The 16,171-nt window shown below is 46.6% G+C and overlaps 1 protein-coding gene across 2 annotated transcripts in view; it reads left to right on the top strand.

Annotated features, from left to right (window-relative positions):
• Positions 1-15,903, top strand: part of spred2b (sprouty related EVH1 domain containing 2b) — a 29,865-nt gene extending 13,962 nt beyond the window's left edge. For both annotated transcript variants that reach the window (XM_048269829.1, XM_048269830.1), the window contains exons 2-6: positions 411-588; positions 1,757-1,925; positions 2,539-2,603; positions 14,239-14,394; positions 14,692-15,903. In XM_048269829.1, the coding sequence (XP_048125786.1) occupies positions 411-588; positions 1,757-1,925; positions 2,539-2,603; positions 14,239-14,394; positions 14,692-15,375 (1,252 nt within the window). In that variant the 3' untranslated portion in view covers positions 15,376-15,903. The remainder of the gene's footprint in view (positions 1-410; positions 589-1,756; positions 1,926-2,538; positions 2,604-14,238; positions 14,395-14,691) is intronic.
• The last annotated feature ends 268 nt before the right edge of the window (positions 15,904-16,171 follow it).

The following is a 16,171-nucleotide window of genomic DNA, read 5'->3' as shown; positions in this document are numbered from 1 at the left end:
GACAGCCAACAGAGCGTCCGATTATTTCCCATATATACTGAGCGCCCAGTTTCCTATACATGAATTAAGCCTAGTCCAAGACTAAATAGAAAATTCTGTGAAAATCTCCACTAAAAAAATGTAGAGTTGTGTATAAGTTTAAAAAAGTTTAGCCCAGGACTAAGCTTAATGTGTTCATGGGAAACTGGCCGTGTGAGAAGGCTTCCATCCTCTCCTCCACCCTCTCTGATGGGACTTTATGAACGTCATCCACAGCATTCATCCTGAATGGGAATAACGGATGAGCTGATGTTGCCGTGACGCCACATGCCGCCACATATCATCATCAGTTTGGCTTCTTATGAAATGTGTGGTTTTTGAGTCTCACGTCTTTACTCTTGTGTTTTCCCCCCTCTGTGTCTTTTGTGCAGTGACAGTTACGTTGTGCGCGTCAAAGCGGTGGTCATGACACGGGACGACTCGAGCGGGGGCTGGCTGGCGCAGGAGGGCGGCGGCCTCAGCCGGGTGGGCGTGTGCAAGGTGCCGCCGGCCGAGCTGACGGGACGCTGCAGCTTCCTCATCCACGGCGAGCGGCTCAAGGATAAGCAGGTAACGCTGCCCACGCACTGCCATCGCTGGCTCCTGACCCTGACCCCTCTCCCTTATATTCCTGCTCCCATTTCGGAGACACAATCCTCAGATGTCCAGCTCCTGCACACACACACACACACACACACACTGTAGTCATCTTCCTCTTAATAGCTAATGAACAAGACAAGTGCAGCGTTGAGGGGATTAATTTGAATAAAACCTCAAATATGCTGTTATTTTGTTTATACGTCAATCCTCAAAGCATGAACACAGAGCACCTAAGGTCACCTAAGATCTCTGTCTCCACACCATAGCCTGTTTTCCTACCAGTCACTCTGAGGGAGAAACTCTGGCCCACATAAGTAGAGTTTAATGGCTGTAATAATAATAATAATAATAATAATAATAATAATAATAATCTTTATTTATATAGCATTTTAAACAGCAAAAACCAAGTTACAAAGTGCTGTAAAACCAAGTTACCAACCAAGTATTGTTAAGTAGTAAGCATTAAAGAGTTTGTTTAGTAATGGAGCTAGTTTCTTTAGTGTTCAGATTAAAATTAACAGATTAAACATCCGATCCTGCTAACTCTAGATTCCACCCTACAGCAGTCGGTCAGTGTTTAGAGCCCAGTCTCACTGATGTATCTTTTTGTGAATGGTAGCCAGTGCTTTCGCTTGAATTGAATCATCTCAGCGGACATGTTTTCCTGGTCAAATGACTGATTTGGCTCTAGTGTACTAAGTGAATTTTGACAAATAAACTAAATAGCTAAATAGGTCAGTGTAGTTCTGTCCTCTTGACACTGATCTCAGAGACACCCTGAATTCCTCAAATTTTATTTGCGTCCAAAATCTAATTTTGGTGACACTGCCATTTTGGATTGGGGCGAACAATGTAGTCACTATTTTTCTGATTATTTATCTGATGCGCCGTCCAGTCCGCCTTGGCCGCTCAAACTCGCAGCGGTCCAGATGAGTTTCTAGTTGCTCAAATGGTAAAGAAGCCTTTGAACTGCCAAGATCTGAGGTTCTCTGTCTCATGGGTGCATATATATATAGACTTGACAGACAATGCTGTGCATTCAGCGTGCCCTCAGTGGCTTTTGGAAAGGAATAAATGTATGTAAATGGCAGAACTTTCTGGGCCAACAGCAACCGAGCGCCGATGTTTTGATTGGCAGGTGATCTTGGAGTGCTTCGTGCGGAAGGACCTGATCTACACCCGGGCTACGCCCACCTTCCATCACTGGCGAGTGGACAACAGGAAGTGCGGCCTGACCTTCCAGAGTCCGGCGGACGCCCGTGCCTTCGACAGGGGCGTGCGCAAAGCCCAGGAGGACCTGACGGAAGGTACGCTACGGCATGGCACCTCCTGCCAGAGCAAGCCAACCACCCACAAGCCCTTTCCCAATATTCATTCAGACACATCTACAGTGTTATTCTTCCATCACTAGGGATCGGGTGTGGTGGTGCTCATGAATATGTCATTACATGCCAACACAGTCTGATTTACTGCTGTACCTACAGTATATGTGTGTGTACATTAGTTCTGGTTTTCTTCCACTGCTCTTCTGCTTTGAGTCTTCTTCGGTTTCGTGGAAAAGAGAGAGTGTGTATGTGCGTTTGCGTGCGCCTGCGCGGCACAGTTATTGGTGTGAGAAAATAGAGCCAGCATGTTGACAATGCGGCACAGGGCCGGGGGACGTTATGTTTAGCAGTGGCAGTCGGGGCTCTGTTACATCCATCCATCAAGCAGCCCCTCTCTCCTAGTGACCCCAGCTCCTCAGATGCCCAAGGTCCCCTTTGTTCCCAGGGCTGCCAGGCAGCTAAGTTAACACCTCCAGACAAGGGCATGAAGGGTCCCCACTCACCCCTCACCCCGGGGTGCACAGGGCTGTTGAGGGACCCGTTTATGTTTAGTGTCTAAGACCATTTGTCTTTTTTTTTTAAAAATTTTTTTTAGGCTCCACCACTTCCTCCTCTACACTCCAGAATGAGGCTGAGTTGGGTGATGATGATGTATTCACGGTAAGCAATTGTTTGTTTGTTTGTTTGTTTACTTACTCTGTTACTTAATGAGCCTAGTTTGACGTAAAGCGCTTTTGGCATGTCTCTCGCGCAAATGACTTGTAATAACACTCAGTCAGGGAGGATGTAAGTTGGCTTCAAAGTTTGTTTTCATCTTTTTATTTTTCGTCTCATCATTTCCTTGTGTTTTTTTCCCTCTTCCTCCTGCCTCCACTCCTTTTATTTCTGGAAGCGTGTGAATTGTCCCAGAAAGGGCTGGGTATTTTTATCCTGTGGCCCATGTGCTCCAGGACAGAGTGATGGGTCTTTGTTTGGTGGGGAGATGGTTGCAGTGATAGCTGTTGAAGGGATGGGGTGGGGGCTGTGTGTGTGTGTGTGTGTGTGTGTGTGTGTGTGTGTGTGTGTGTGGGGGGGTTGTGCTGTTTGTGTGTGAGCGAGGGCGTGTCTGTGGAGGAATCAGAACTGGGGTGTGGTGTGTATAAGTGTCTTGGCATGTGTGTGTCTGTGTGTGTGTGTGCTCGTGCACAAGAGCCAGGTTTCCTGCCGTGTTTTGACCAGACTGCCACGCCGCCGCCGCCACTGCCGCCTGGCATTGGCTGGAGTTTGGTCCCCTTTTGACAGCGCCACAGGAGATGTGCAGCAGCAGGCAGGGTCAGGAGGTGACTTCCTGCTCCCGCCAGTAAAACTACCATTGGCAGCTGCTTCCTAGCTAACTGCCACCGTGATTTACTGCTGCCCAGGGGGAAGCAAGGGAGAGGAGAGAGAGAGAAAGAGAGAGAGAGAGAGAGAGGGGGGGAGAGGGCAGAGGGGGAAGCCTCAACGATGGCTCATCTTCCACCATCTGACTTTAGCACAGGTCTGGAGTGAGGCAGCAGCACTACCAAAGTCTCCACATCCTGTCTGATCGTGCAAGGAAATTCTAATCATCATATTGATAATAACAATATAACTGATAATAATAGTACAACTGCCAGTACCACTACCATTACTACATTACTACTACTAGTAGTAGTAATAATAATAATAATAATAATAATAATAATAGGGCAGTTCCAGCGTTGTGGATGTGACAATTGTACTCATATTGGTAAACAAAATGCCTTAGAGTGGGGGCAAAATTAGTATCAGTGAATTAATTTGCACAACTTTTAATGCAACCTCTGTCCTCTAAATACTGAGAAATCCTCAATTTTCATATAATCAATTTCATCCTAAGAATACAAGGCATTTTATCAGCGTTATGGATGTGACATGAAATGGACACACTTTTGTGAGAGATTACAGGTTACTACAAACTCTGTGAATTTTGAAGTAAACTGCCGAAACTATGATATATGTAGCATGAAGGAGACTTGAATGAACACAAAAAGTGTGTTTTTGAAACTATGCGTCATTTTCGTAATGCATTATGTCGGAAAAACGGGCGTTATGGATGTTACGGTTTCACGTTATGGATGTGACGTGTCTGAACCTGTCCTCAACAAACTACATAAAACACATAATTAAGTAGTGAATTTTGATATGAAACAATTGAAATAGTAATCATGAAAAACTAGCGATGAAATTATTGCTTCTTTAGTGCCCACAAGTCATTTAAAATATAAAAAATAAATTTATTTTTTTCTTTTACCGTCATCAATTTTGGTCAGTGATTCCCGGGTTACTGAAACACCAGGGAACATGAAACTTGGTGGCCACTCCCCTAAATAACTAGCCCTACCTGAACCGTTGCACCCAAGATGACAAAATATTTATGGTATGTTAGTCTCAAGAGCCCGCATCAACCTAACCCATACCCACTCATTTGAGATTTGCACACATAAAGTACATGCACGCGCACGTGCACACACACACACACACTCACACACATACAGACAGGCAAGCACACACACACATGCACAAACACCCACCCACATGAATGCAGACACATAAACACACACACACAGGCACGCATACGCATGTGCGCATGCAAACACACACACACACACACATAAACACACAAACACAGCACACACAAACATATGCACACACTCATTTACATGCACATGAGTTGCAAGAGTAGGAGATGGAAACTAATTGACAAGCGTGATTTATTTTTGCGAAGAGAATATGCAGGACTGAGAGGCGGTCATATTTTGTACCGCTATGCGGTACATCTAGTTTATTGCTGCCCTTACTCATGTTACTCTGTGGGTATTAGCTACAGAGGACCTGACACTTCAAATGCTGTCATATCACGTCACATTTAAAATTAAACTGTGTTAAGCAGACGTGAACGGCAGGCTGAACAAATCTGCAACAGGAGGTTGCTATGTTAACTCCAGCTGCAAAGTCAGCCTTCTTCACCAGCTAACACGATAATCCAGTTACTGTACAACAACAGTATGACAGTTACAGGAAGATAATCGCTCAGATTTTCGTTATTAGGCCACTTGAAAATAGGCTATGGCTAGGCTAATCACTGGAGGTATTTTAATATTATGTTTGTTTTGCTAATGGTTAGGCAAGGCCTCCCTGAGGTTTTGATCCCACAATCTTTGAAATGTCAATTGTAAACACTAAGTTGAAATGCGTTGAAACTGACATGCCACCAGAACAGACGTTTTATCGGCTTTGAGGTATAATAAAGTCCCCAGTCTTGTAAATTCACATTATGTAACATCCATAACGTCACATCCATAACGCACCATTAAAGGTTTTAAAAGTAAGAAAGGGGCACAATTTGGTCATCACACTTTACATTGATCTCAGCTTTGCACAGACACTATGGACATTGTCACATCAACACTGTACGTGTAGCATAAACTTTTCCTATAAAACGTTATGGATGTGACATGGCCATGGAACTTGCTGACTTAAAAACAAAAGCCTTACAAATGTAAGGAGTTGTGCTCTTAAAGGCAAGCTGAGCATAGACATTGCTCTACCATTCCCTTGTCAATCTGGAATTTGTCAAATGACACAATTTGTTTGAACCTTGGGTCCATTTATCCACTTTTTAAATATGTATAATATTACCATGTGAAAAATGTTGTTTCTGTATGGTTGCACACAATATTTATGATGTAAAAAGAGTGTCATTCTCTATCAAATTCAATCAGATCAGTTACAAACAATAAAATATAGACCTAAATGAAGATTTTAACAACAGTTCTATTTGCGTATGCACAACTTTTTTTTCCCATGGTAAGGATGACCTTTGCATGGAATTGCCCAATAATAATAACAGTAATAATAATGTTTTTTTAAAGGGGTCATGCCGTAGGGAACCATTTTTTGTTGGCTTTGAAATAAGATATGTCACTGTGACATACCAGGCTTTTCAAATGTGATTGTTGCTTACCCTGCCTGTGTTGGCCATAGAAAGGAAATGCTCATTTCACGGGTGAATTAAAAAAGTGTGTCAATTCTACATCACAACTGCTAGTATTTATTATGCTCCCACCCCTGTTTGCAATCTAGCAATTCACCTGGAAGAAGTCTAAAGATGTTTGCTAATCAGAGTGAAGCCCATCATGCAAGTAAAATTTTATATCAAAATCAAAGCTCAGCTGCAAAATTAGCTTATTGTGCGCCTGTAGGTATTCAGAGCATGCTAGATCAGGAGGAAAAATAAGCCAAGGCATTGATTTTTTCAGTAAAACCTTGCAGACTTTACAAAAGCATATCAGGGAATGTTATAAAATAATTGAAAAGTATAAATGTATGACATAGCTCCTTTAAGCCAACTGATTGTGGGGTATTCACTGTTTCTTTTTGCTCATAGTCAGGGTATGTGTGGATTGAGTTTGTGCTGCCTCTGTTCTGAGCTCCCTGGACTGTGTGTGCATGTGCGTGTGTGTGCTGGCAGTCCGGGATGCCAGCATTTCGAACTGGCGGTATGTTTTTTTATTTTGGAGGAGGAGGGGGCAGTTATGTCTGTGCATGCCCACTGAATGCCCTTTAGTGCAACAGGAGGGGGCAGAGGAGAGGGGCCCGTGGTCCGTGGTAGTGACCTTTTCCAAAAATTGCCAGTGCAAGGCAAGTGGCCACAGACAGCAGAAATGCTGCTTTGGATTTATAGCTTCAGGAGACCGGCCTTGTGTGTGTGTGTGTGTGTGTGTGTGTGTGTGTGTGTGTGTGTGTGTGTGTGTGTGGGGGGGGGTTGGGTAGCTGTTTCTGGGATGCACATTCTTCCCAAATTATTCCTCATGAGCCAACCTATACTTAACCCCCACCCCGGCTCCCTGCCATGGACTATTTTAGTTCATTCAGATCAGTAGAGGGAGGAAGGGATGAAGGGAGAGAGGGGAGTCAGTTCCCCTCTCTCCCTTCAGTTCTCCCTCCCCTCTGTTCAGTATCTCAAATAGACTGTGTATAACCTGCTGTCTTTTAATAGGATAGAAGTGATAATTTATCATTCTGGAGATATAAAAATAGAATACCTTGTCACATTATTAACATATATAAATGTCTCTCTCAAATTTGAGTTAGTTAGTTAAGCATGAGATGGACAATGTACACTTGCATTTGACGTTGATTCTCATTGCCACCTCATCTGGAGTAACCTGGCTCTGCAGTTTTGGGAGTGTTTTTAGGAATACACCTGATTACACAGCTCTATGCAACCAAACAGTAGTCCCATTGTGGATTATAATTGCTGCTCAGTAAGCAGCTCATGTCTTCCATTTCACAAATGTAGTTGTTTTAGTTTGGGCTGACAAATATATTCCATGATATGAAGTAGGACTGCACACTTTGTGTGTGTGTGTGTGTGTGTGTGTGTGTGTGTGTGTGTGTGTGTGTGTGTGTGTGTGTGTGTGTGTGTGTGTGTGTGTGTGTGTGTGTGTGTGTGTGTGTGTGTGTGTGCGTACTAGCCTTACTGTGACCACCAGCTGCACAGGGAAGATTGCTGTATGAAAGCACAGAAATCACACATTCGAGAGTGCATGTCACATGTGCCGCCCTATACGAACGGGAGCCAGGGGTTGCGAATGATTCCATCAGGAAGTGCGGTTAACAGCACCATAAACTCTGGTCTAATTAGTTTAAGAGCTGTCTGAAAGGCAGCGGCAGGACTGGACGAGGGACCGGATGGCCAGCCGAAAGACTTCAGCTCTGTCTCCCCAGCGAGCCACTGAGAGCCGAGTCTGTCTGCTCACGTCTGGGATACACGAAACATTTCACGTTTTGCTGCCTGAGCTGTGTGTATGTGTATGTGTGTGTGTGTGTGTGTATTTAGTCACTACACAAACAGAACGATTCAGGTTTAGCGAGAAAACATTCTCCAGAAACGGGCAGTCTCTCTCTCTCTCTCTCTCTCTTTCTCTCTCTCCTTCTCTCTCTCTCTGTCTGTCTCTGGCTGCTGCTGCCTGAAGAGGGCTCGGGTTTGGGGGAGGGGAAGTCGTGCAGTGGGGGAGGGGGGGGGGGGGGTCAGATGATTGACAACTTCCTGTGCCGCAGCGAGGCAGGGGCTGGGGGAGAAGGCCTTGCGGCCCGCAGTGCTCACAGCCAGGGCCCGAGAGAGCGCCAGGGAGGAAGTGGGACGCGAAAGACTAACAGTCCTGAGGAGAGAGAGAGAGAGAGAGAGAGAGAGAGAGAGAGAGAGGACACAAAGTGGTGGGGGGGTGGGGAATCTCTACTTTTTATGTACGTTGAAGGAGTAGATTTTTTAAACCTCCCCTCTCCCATGTGCTCCACCTTTCCTCTGTGCTCCTGGACGCACTTATCTGCCCATCTGGTGTCAGTGTGGGGGAATCGCAGCAAATGGATTACAGGGTTGGTACTTTGCTAACAAACACTAAAAATAGCAGTGAAAAATAATGTTATATTCTTCCCCTTGGTTGTTGCCCCCCGGTAGTTGTCTTGTTATTTTCTTCTCATTTGTTTATGGATCTTGTTGTGTGTTTTCTTTTATGTTACAAATGTGTCTGTGTAATTGTGAACCGTCTTTGGCTTCGGCTATAACATTATTATTTTTAATTATTCTATGCCTTCGTCCTTCCCTTTCACTGTCCTTTCCTCATGACACCTCAAAAACTAAATCTGACAGGAAAGCTAAATAAAAGCGAAGCTAAAAATAGTCAATTAAATTCCTCAAAATGGAAATAAAACTAAATAAAACCATTCAGTGTTTAAACATATTTCTCAGACACACTTTGTGGGTGTTTTATGTAATGTAAATGCTGTTGCCCCGACTTGTTGTGTGGCGTGACTGTTCACAGGCTGGTTTTATTTGAGGAAGTTTGTGATGAGCCGAGGGCAGTTGTGGGGTTTATGGTGAGTTTGGCTGCTGGTGTGTGTGCGTGTGTGTGTGGGGGGGGGGGGGGTGTTTGTGGAGGCGAGAGACGACCAGGGAATGAAAGGGAGGCACTGGAGACTGAGGGCAAATGGGTCGTAAGATGTCGGCCTCCATATGTCAAGGAGCTACTTTCCACAGGCTCACCCTAGTTGACCCTAGTTTTCACTCAACACACACACACACACACACACACACACACACACACACATACACACACACTCTCTCTCACACACACACGTACATGTACATGCTTCAATTCTATGTTTTCTCGATGACTGGTATCCACAGACTTTTCTGCACCCATAATCTATCACAGTAAGTCTTTGCCTCCATTTTACGGATAGTTCAGCATCCAGACATGCTCACACACACACACACACACACATACGTATTTGAGCAGTGAAGGCTACATTTGGTCTGCAGGTTACTCGGTGAGGTCATTTTAGTATCATCAGCTGCCCCGGGACCTGTGGCTAAAGTAACACAGATAAAGATGACATCAGCGTGACTAGAATTATTCCACAGCACGCACACGCACACACACCACACACACCACACACACACCACACACACAGTCTCACCTCTGTCATTCCTCTCACAGGGTGTGTGTTTGCCTGTTTGTGTGAAGGGTGTAATTTTGGCTTTGGCTCGAGATACTGTATGTTTTGTCTCAAACGGCATACATGTGCACCTTCTCTGAAACGTCCCGGCATGGAAAACGGCCATGATGAATGCTGCAGCTCTCTCTCTCTTTCTTTCTTTCTTTCTTTCTTTCTTTTCTTTCTTTCTTTCTCTCTCTCTCTTGCTTTCTTTCTGGGAGGAAGATGCTCCTTTGTGAAAGTTTATTTGTATCTGTCCCTTCTGTGTTTCTTTCCATCCCTCCTCATCTGCCTCTGTAGTCGTTCTTGCTCATTCTCCCATTCTCAAATCCCACATCTCCATCTCTCTTTTTGCCCACTTGTTCTTGTAAAGTAAAGTATGGGTCATTTGTGGTCAAGATTTGGTCTTTGGGGGTCTCATGCCCAAGGCAAGGAGGAAGGACATGGGGAGGTACTTCTGGTCTTGTTCTGATGTGTGTGTGTGTGTGTGTGTGTGTGTGTGTGTGTGTGTAGGGGGTTGTTTGTGTAATTACCCCAAATGACTTCAGTCCCTAGAACACACATGCTACCCCCACCCCTTGCCCCTACTCAACCACCCTCAAGCATTCACCCTGCTCATTATACACCCACCCACCCCCATCCCCCCCCATGCACTGCCAAAGCACTGATTGCGAGTCATTAAGCAGGCTGCAGCGGCCCCCGCGCTGTGGAGGTATGCCTTTGAATGTGAGTCGGACCACATGGACTTCTTTTGAAGGCTCCCTTTATCTCCCACATGCCACTAAAAGCTCGGAGCCCCTGACGATAAGATGGCTGATTGTGCGCCCTTTTTTAAGCCCTCATTTCAGACTATTCAAGGGGTTTGATGGTGAACTCTTATTGTAGTAGCCCTCGGTGTTCAAAATGAGAGTCTCAATTGGGGCTGAAATGTGTTTTTTTTGTTTTGTTTTTCGTGAATGACCACCACAGCGTTCAAGCATAGATGCAGTACCATTCAATCCCTTTAGTATCTTGTAGCACCTTGTGAACTGTATCTAGACATACAAACCACTTACTGTACACATCTTTTACATTGCCGAAACCGCCTCATTTCATCATACATACATCAACATGACTTCTAATAAATTACACCATACCTCGCTCTCTCACCAAGGAAAGTATTCATCAAATGACCTTCCTTTGTCCTTCAGTCACATTATGAATAAGAAATAGTTAGGTTCAAATGACGAATTTTGTGCAGATGTGGTACAGAATCCATGAACCCATTGAAACCCAGCCAGCTGCTTTTAATAGTTTTTCAAGAGTTTTTTTCTCTCTCTGTGTGCAAAACTATAGAACCACACAAGCGGCACATTTCAGCAATATGTTTACATAATAGACTGTATACAGTCTATGGTTGACACAGTGCTTTCAAAACTATGAATGTTGAATTCACACACAAGATTAATTTCAAACTACATATACAAAAATACAAGTTACACTGGTCAGTTAAAGACCTATAAACCTACCCATACCAATCCAACAGTAAAGGGGTTTACACATGCAAAATCTCTTTCCCTGCATTCTCTCTAAAACTTTTCTCCCTCCCTCTCTCTCTGCCCCCCTCTTGTTCTGTTCTCTCTCTCTCTCTCTTTCTCTCTCCCTCTCTCCTCTCCCTCACGCTCTCTGTAAAGCCCAGTGTTTTTCGTCCGGCAGTGTAAACATTCAAGCGGGTCTGTGTTTTTAATTATCTGCAGCCGACGGGGCCCAGCTATCCTCTTAAACATATTTTTAAATCGTGCTGGCTCGGGCTTTTGGCAGGCCTTCGAGGGACGCCTGTATTATTTTTGGCCAGCGGTTCTGAAGTGTCTGTAAGAGTGCGCCGGGGAAGCTGCAGCCCTGGGCCCTGAGCGCGTAGCCCAGCCCAGCTCAGCCCAACCCTGCCCAGGGTACACGGCTCCTCGCCGCACCTCACCACCAGGCCAGGGCAGACCGTGCCAGCGCCTTCAGACGCCGGCTGGCCCAGAGAGCCGAGAGAGCGAAAGAGAGAGAGAGAGAAAGACATGGAAATCTATTTCTACTGAAAATAGAGCTGAGAGCAGCTTGCGTGGGAGTTTTGAATGGGCATGGTGGCTCTGGAGAGAGAAGCATCTGATCTGAGCAAAGCCTGTGTCACTGTCTGGCTTTCTGTCTGTCTTTTTGGTCATTCCTTCATCTCGCTCTCTCTCTCTCCTACTTTAAGTACATCTCCAATGTGGCCCGTCTTCCCCTTTGTCTGTGTGTGTGTGTGTGTGTGTGTGTGTGTGTGTGTGTGTGTGTGTGTGTGTCAGAGTGTCCTAACCGTATGTGTCTGCTGGTGTTTATGGTGGCTGAAGGCGGATCCATATAAACAGTTATTAGGGTCTGTGTCTTGTCTGTGCCTGTTAAATGACTGGCTGGAGTGGGGGCAGCTCTCAGTGTCCTCCTGATCGCACTGGGAGCATGGGCTGCTGACTCTGCAGGTGTGTGTGTGTGTTTGTGGTTGCCATGCAGAAAACTTGACTGTGTCAGTGCAGGTGTGTGTGAGTGTTAGTAAAAGAGAGAGAGAGAGAGAGTGTGTGTGTGTGTGTGTGTGTGAGAGTGAGTGAGAGAGAGCGAGACAGAGAGAGAGTTAATTCATGCATGCATGCACACACATGCACTTCACGTCTGAAAGACTGTGTTTGTTTTGCTCTTGTGTGTGTGTTTTGCTTGTGTGTGTGTGTGTGTGTGTGTGCACTGGCAGGTGGAGAAATGAATATTTTAGGGGTTTAGCCGGTTCACCCAAACAGCAACCATTAAGCAGCTAATCATGAAGCCCATCGAGTCTCTTCTGTCCTTGTTTTGTTTTGTTTTGTTTTGTCTGTCTGTCTGTCCTCGCTGTCTGTCTGTCCTCGCTGTCTGTCTGTCCTCGCTGTCTGTCTGCTGCTCATACATCTGTCCATCTGTCTGCCTGCTTCTTTCATTTGCTCTCCCTTTCTCTCTGTTTATGTGTGTGCTGTTACTGTTCCAGTGCCTGTGTCTTCCAACCACTGCTGTCTCTCTGCCTGTCCATCTGTTCGTCCGTCCGTCAGTGTGAGTGTGTGTGTGTGTGTGTGTGTGTGTGTGTGTGAGTGTGTGAGTGTGAGTGCGGGTCGGGCCAGCTCGCCCCCGCAGGGATCTGCCCGTCAGCAGTGCTCTTGTGTTGTGTCTCACCCGCGTGCCAAAGTTTTCCTTGGAGCACCACCGCCGAGAAGAAGGCAGCACTTCTGTTCGCAAGCTGGAAGTAGACCTGTGGATAGCAGAGAGAGAGAGGGAGAGAGAGAGAGAAGGAGTGACTGACTGGCAAGAGAGGGGTGAGGTTAGGATATGCCAAAGGAGGGAGGGGTGGCTAAAAAAAGTGAAAGGGAGACCAAGCGAGGGAGTGTGTGTGTGTGTGTGTGTGTGTGTGTGTGTGTGTGTGTGTGTGCCCTCGTTCAGACGTTCATTCAGACAGAGGGAGAGACCGAAATAGAGGCTGGCTGCTCTGCTCTCTGTCACCCGGCCTTTGGGCCACTCCCGCCTTCCTGCCTGCCCGCCACTGACACTGGCACCAGCCGACCAGAGCTGTGCCAGCCTCTCCTGCCCTGCTCTCTCAGCTGTGTGTGTGTGTGTGTATCAGTGACCCAAAGGCCAGTCATCCACTGTGTCCTCACCTGTGAGCACTGACCCCCCATCTCTGTTCCACGCAGCTGTGGTGTTGCATCGCCAAACAGGTCACACTGTTCCTGGTTCTCTGATTAGGCCTTGGAAAACATTCTCCAGCCCGCGTTCTCTAAAACACATCAGGGCGGGTTTCCCACCGTAGAGCCATAGAGGGGAGCCCATATGAGATGCCTGACTGCTGTTTCAGTGTGTGTTTAGTTCAGTGGAGCCTTGTTTTAAAAAAAGGAAAAGGCTTTTTTAGTTTGCTTTAGAAAGCACACAATGTGGTGGGAACGTGCAGGCTTTTTTGGTGTGTGTATATACCATAAGCAGTCTGCCCCAGTCTGGGACTCCATGACAACCACAGCGATGATGTAATGGCCTAGGCCTTCTTTGTGTGTGTGTGTGCGTGTGTGTGTGTGTACATGCACTCGTTCGCTCCAGACAAACTTGGAGCATGCTGTATTCATTTAGGCCCCAACTCTAATAACAGGGAGACTTCAGAAAAGGTTCTTACAAATTCTGCGGCTGGAGGGTCCGTTTTATTTATTTATTTATTTGAGTTTTAATTGCATGCTGAAGTTGTGCCACGTCACGTCGGTGGGATTGACTACAGAAGCATGTATGTGTGTATCAGAGAGAAAGAGAGTGTTTATGTATGAGAGAGGAAGAGAGTGTGTGTGTATGAGAGAGAAAGAGAGTGTGTGTCTGTTTAGTTGGGAAGCCTCGCCAGTGGCCTATGAGATCATGGAAAACTACGTTCACTCATCACTGCACCTGGCTGCCATGGGGTGTCTTATCTGAACCTGAGTTACAGGCCCACCAGGGTGTGTGTGTGTGTGATTTTGAATGATCTGGATTTGTGTGTGTGAGTGCATATCTCTCTCGCTCTGTGTGTGTGTGTGTGTGTGTGTGTGTGTGTGTGTGTGTTAAGAAGAGAAGTCGGTGTGGATCCAGTTCCTTGCGTTTGTGTTTGCACGTTTAAACGTTTGATTTAAAGACACTGTGGGTGTGCACAGGTTGCCGTTATCGTTGATGTTGTTTGTTGGAAAGAATCTCCTCATTCTTGCTATTGTTTCTTGTTTGTTTTCATCAGAACAATACCGACAGCTCATCCAACTCCTCTCAGAGGAAAGAGCCGCCTATGCAGCCTCTGGCCACCTCCACCTTTTATGAGCCCCACCGGCACCACTGCATCCTGGGGCACATCCACGAACCCTACCGCTCCTCAGACCACTACTTCCTGGATCAGGTGAGAAAACACACAAGGCATTCTGGGAGATTCAGTCCGAGAACTTTCTTGTGAATTTCAACAACTTTAAATAGATTTTTGCATTTTGTATTTTTCTATTATTTTTGTGGTACATTGAATTTTCAGGCACCATATTGTGGAAGATATGTTTTTACTGTAAAGTATTATATACAGCTTGTAGTGGGTGGGTGAGTTAGGTTTCTTAAGTAGCTCTGGGTGCTAAATGTCTCAGTGATGACATTAATCATTTGTGCTAATTGCTAACTGTACCATTGTCCCTTTTCTTTGCTGCTCTAGTCAGTGCCCAAGTTCCCCCGGCATGTCAGCTTCCTGGACGAGGAGGAGGACATTGTGCGGATCAACCCCCGCGAGCGCAACTGGATGACCGGCTACGAGGACTACCGGCACGCAGCCGTGCGCGACCGCTTCATCCAGCCCGATGAGCTAGACTCTTACGTGCACTTCGCCAAGAGCGAGCCCTCCAAGCACGACTACAGCTACCCCTACACGCCCGGCTCGGACCTGGGCTCGGGCCGCCCGGGGGACCTCAAAGTCGACGGCGGCGGAGGACTTCTGGGAGGCTCGGTCATCTCCACGCAGCCCAAGGGCCAGCGCAAGCGGGGCAAGGAGCAGGGCGAGCGCTCGCGCTGCAAGTACTGCCGGGACATGTTCAACCACGAGGAGAACCGGCGCGGGCGCTGCCACGACGCGCCCGACCCCGTGCGCTCTTGCATCCGCCGTGTCAGCTTCATGTGGTGCGCCGACAGCCTGCTCTACCACTGCATGTCGGACCCGGAGGGCGACTACTCGGACCCGTGCTCGTGCGACACGGCCGACGAACGCTTCTGCCTGCGCTGGGCCGCACTCCTCAGCCTGTCCGTACTGGCGCCCTGCCTGTGCTGCTACCCGCCGCTCCACGCCTGCCACCGCTGCGGCCTGGCTTGCGGCTGCTGCGGCGGCAAACACAAGGCCATGGTGTGAGACCAGCCGGATGGAGAGAGCGAGAGTGAACGACAGAGAGAGAAGGAGAGAAGGAAAGAAAGAAAGAAAGTGAAAGAGAAGCTGGTCAGGACTGATGGAAGAAAGGGTTCTCTTACTTTTTTTTTTTAAACTATTGCTCTCTCTCTGGGGTTCCAGATGGACAAAAAAGAACATGGTGCAGTTAACTTTCTATTTTTTTTAAATATATATAAATATATATATATAGAAGAATATATGTGTTCCTTTTTGTCCTGTGCATAAAGGAGGTTCCTCCTCATTTCCTTGTGAAACAAAATGGCTCTTGGTATTCCCCGGCTCCAGGCCTGTGTGCTTGTCATGCATCACATATGCAGGTACTTTATATTTTTTACACTGATTTTAGGTTTTAAGAACTTGAATTGTCTGTTTTGTTTGTTCTGTTGAAATATGATGGTTGGTATGTGTCCTCATCCCCTTTTGATGTTCTCATGGTTTGCTGTGGCCAGCCAGCCAGCTGCTCATTGGCTGGCTTCTTCCCCCCCCCCCCCTCGCCCCAGAGTAACTGTCATGGTTACTCCAAAAAAGCTCCTGAACGCAAATAGAACAATAAGCCTGAGGTGAACTTGAGACACTAAACCTGTAGTAACGTTGAGTTTAGAGTGAGTGGGAAAGAGTGATTGTTTGTGTACTGTGTGTGTGTGTGTGCGCGTGCGTGTGCGTGCGTGCGTGCGTGCGTGTGTGTGTGGGAGAGAGATGGACAGACAGAAAAACAGACACAGACAGACAGACAGAGGTGGGAGGAGTGGAGTTCTCTGCC

This window comes from Alosa alosa, chromosome 18 (genome assembly GCF_017589495.1).
Source record: "Alosa alosa isolate M-15738 ecotype Scorff River chromosome 18, AALO_Geno_1.1, whole genome shotgun sequence".
NCBI lineage: Eukaryota > Metazoa > Chordata > Actinopteri > Clupeiformes > Clupeidae > Alosa > Alosa alosa.
This window is presented reverse-complemented; position numbering and strand designations above follow the sequence as displayed.